Below are 1345 nucleotides of genomic sequence, written 5' to 3' on the forward strand. Positions count from 1 at the left end.
GATTGGATCAATATCCATCTGTTGGCTGAACCGGTTTCGGCTGGACTGGTTGGGCTGGCTGGACTGGCTGGGCTGGCTGGGCTGGCTGGGCTGGCTGGAAGGAAAACGCTTCGAACGCCTCTCGGCGCTCTGCATGGTCTCTACGTACTGATCGTACGGAAGGCTGAAGAGAGAGTCGTTTAACTCCTCGAGCTTCTGCCTGAGCGACTGTCGGAGACCGCGATGCAGCGTTGTGACGCGGGAGATATCTGGCCACGAGGAAGCCTTTGCTTCAAACGATAGCCGCTCGAATCGCGCAAGGTAGGCGATTAGCGACTCATCGTCCCTCTGGCGGATCTGGGAGAAACGCTGGATTGCCTCTTGTTGCTCACGTGGATTGTGGCAGAGGCGCTGGAAAAACGAAAAAATCTGTTCTGGGTCCCAATCTGAAAGCTCTTCAGACTGTTCGCGGAGGTGGAGGATAGACGCCTGTTGAGGCTGCTTAAGACGATCCCATACGTAATCGAAGGCATCAGCTCCTGTGAGCTGGTCGGATCGGAGTTTAGCTCGGATAGACGGTAACCATGTGCGCAGCGTGTGCGGTTTGCCGTCGAACTTGGGCGGGTCTGGTAGGCGCACTCGGACTCGCGTCTGAGCGTCGTTCGGGTGCTGGCGGGACTGAAGCTGGAGCTGGAGCTGGGCGACGCTGTCGCGCAGGGAGGTAATCTCTGATCGCTGGTTCTGGAGCTCTTGCTGGAGCTGCTGTACGAGCAGCAGAAGAGCGTTCTGGTTCTAGCTGGGGCTGGACATAGTTCTGGTGGATAGTAAAAAATTTTCTGGCGAGGGCTAGACGCTTGTCTGATCTCCTCTTAGCTAGCTGGTGATCGAATACAAAATGTAAGGGGCTCGACCCCGGAGGGTAGTCTTAAGCTCGGGAGCACGATTGGACAGGCCAAGGTAACAAGATTGTATTCAATAGAGAGCTAAGCTCTCGGCTACGTAGCTATCTATATACAATGCTGGTTGCTAGGGTAACAATCAGGCCGGGCAGGTGGAGTAAACGAGGTCGTAGACGAGTATGGGAGGCGAAGGGCGTTCAGCCCGTTACAAAAGACTAAACTAGTAAATTAGACTAGATCAAAAAAGGATCAAGATTCTCTCACACTACCCACCTAGGAGACCTTTTAACTAAAACAGCAAATTAGATAGCTAGGCATCTACTTTGACAAAGCTCTTAAGTTTAAGGATCACTACTTTATTAGAAATCAACAGGCAAACCAAGCCTTTACTCGGCTAAGCAGACTAGCAAATAGCAATAAAGGCCTATCACCTAGAGCCTTTAGACAATTATACCTTGCCTGCATCA

General features: G+C 52.1%; 1 protein-coding gene across 1 annotated transcript; it reads right to left on the bottom strand.

Moving 5' to 3' along the window:
* Positions 1-495: 495 nt before the first annotated feature.
* SETTUDRAFT_69823 (uncharacterized protein) lies at positions 496-744 on the bottom strand (the record flags this gene model as incomplete). The annotated part of the gene is made up of 1 exon (XM_008031124.1): positions 496-744. A coding segment is annotated over one exon (249 nt), but the record flags the coding sequence as incomplete, so codon positions are not given.
* Positions 745-1345: the final 601 nt, after the last annotated feature.

Source organism: Exserohilum turcica, assembly GCF_000359705.1.
Source record: "Exserohilum turcica Et28A unplaced genomic scaffold SETTUscaffold_53, whole genome shotgun sequence".
Lineage (NCBI taxonomy): Eukaryota > Fungi > Ascomycota > Dothideomycetes > Pleosporales > Pleosporaceae > Exserohilum > Exserohilum turcicum.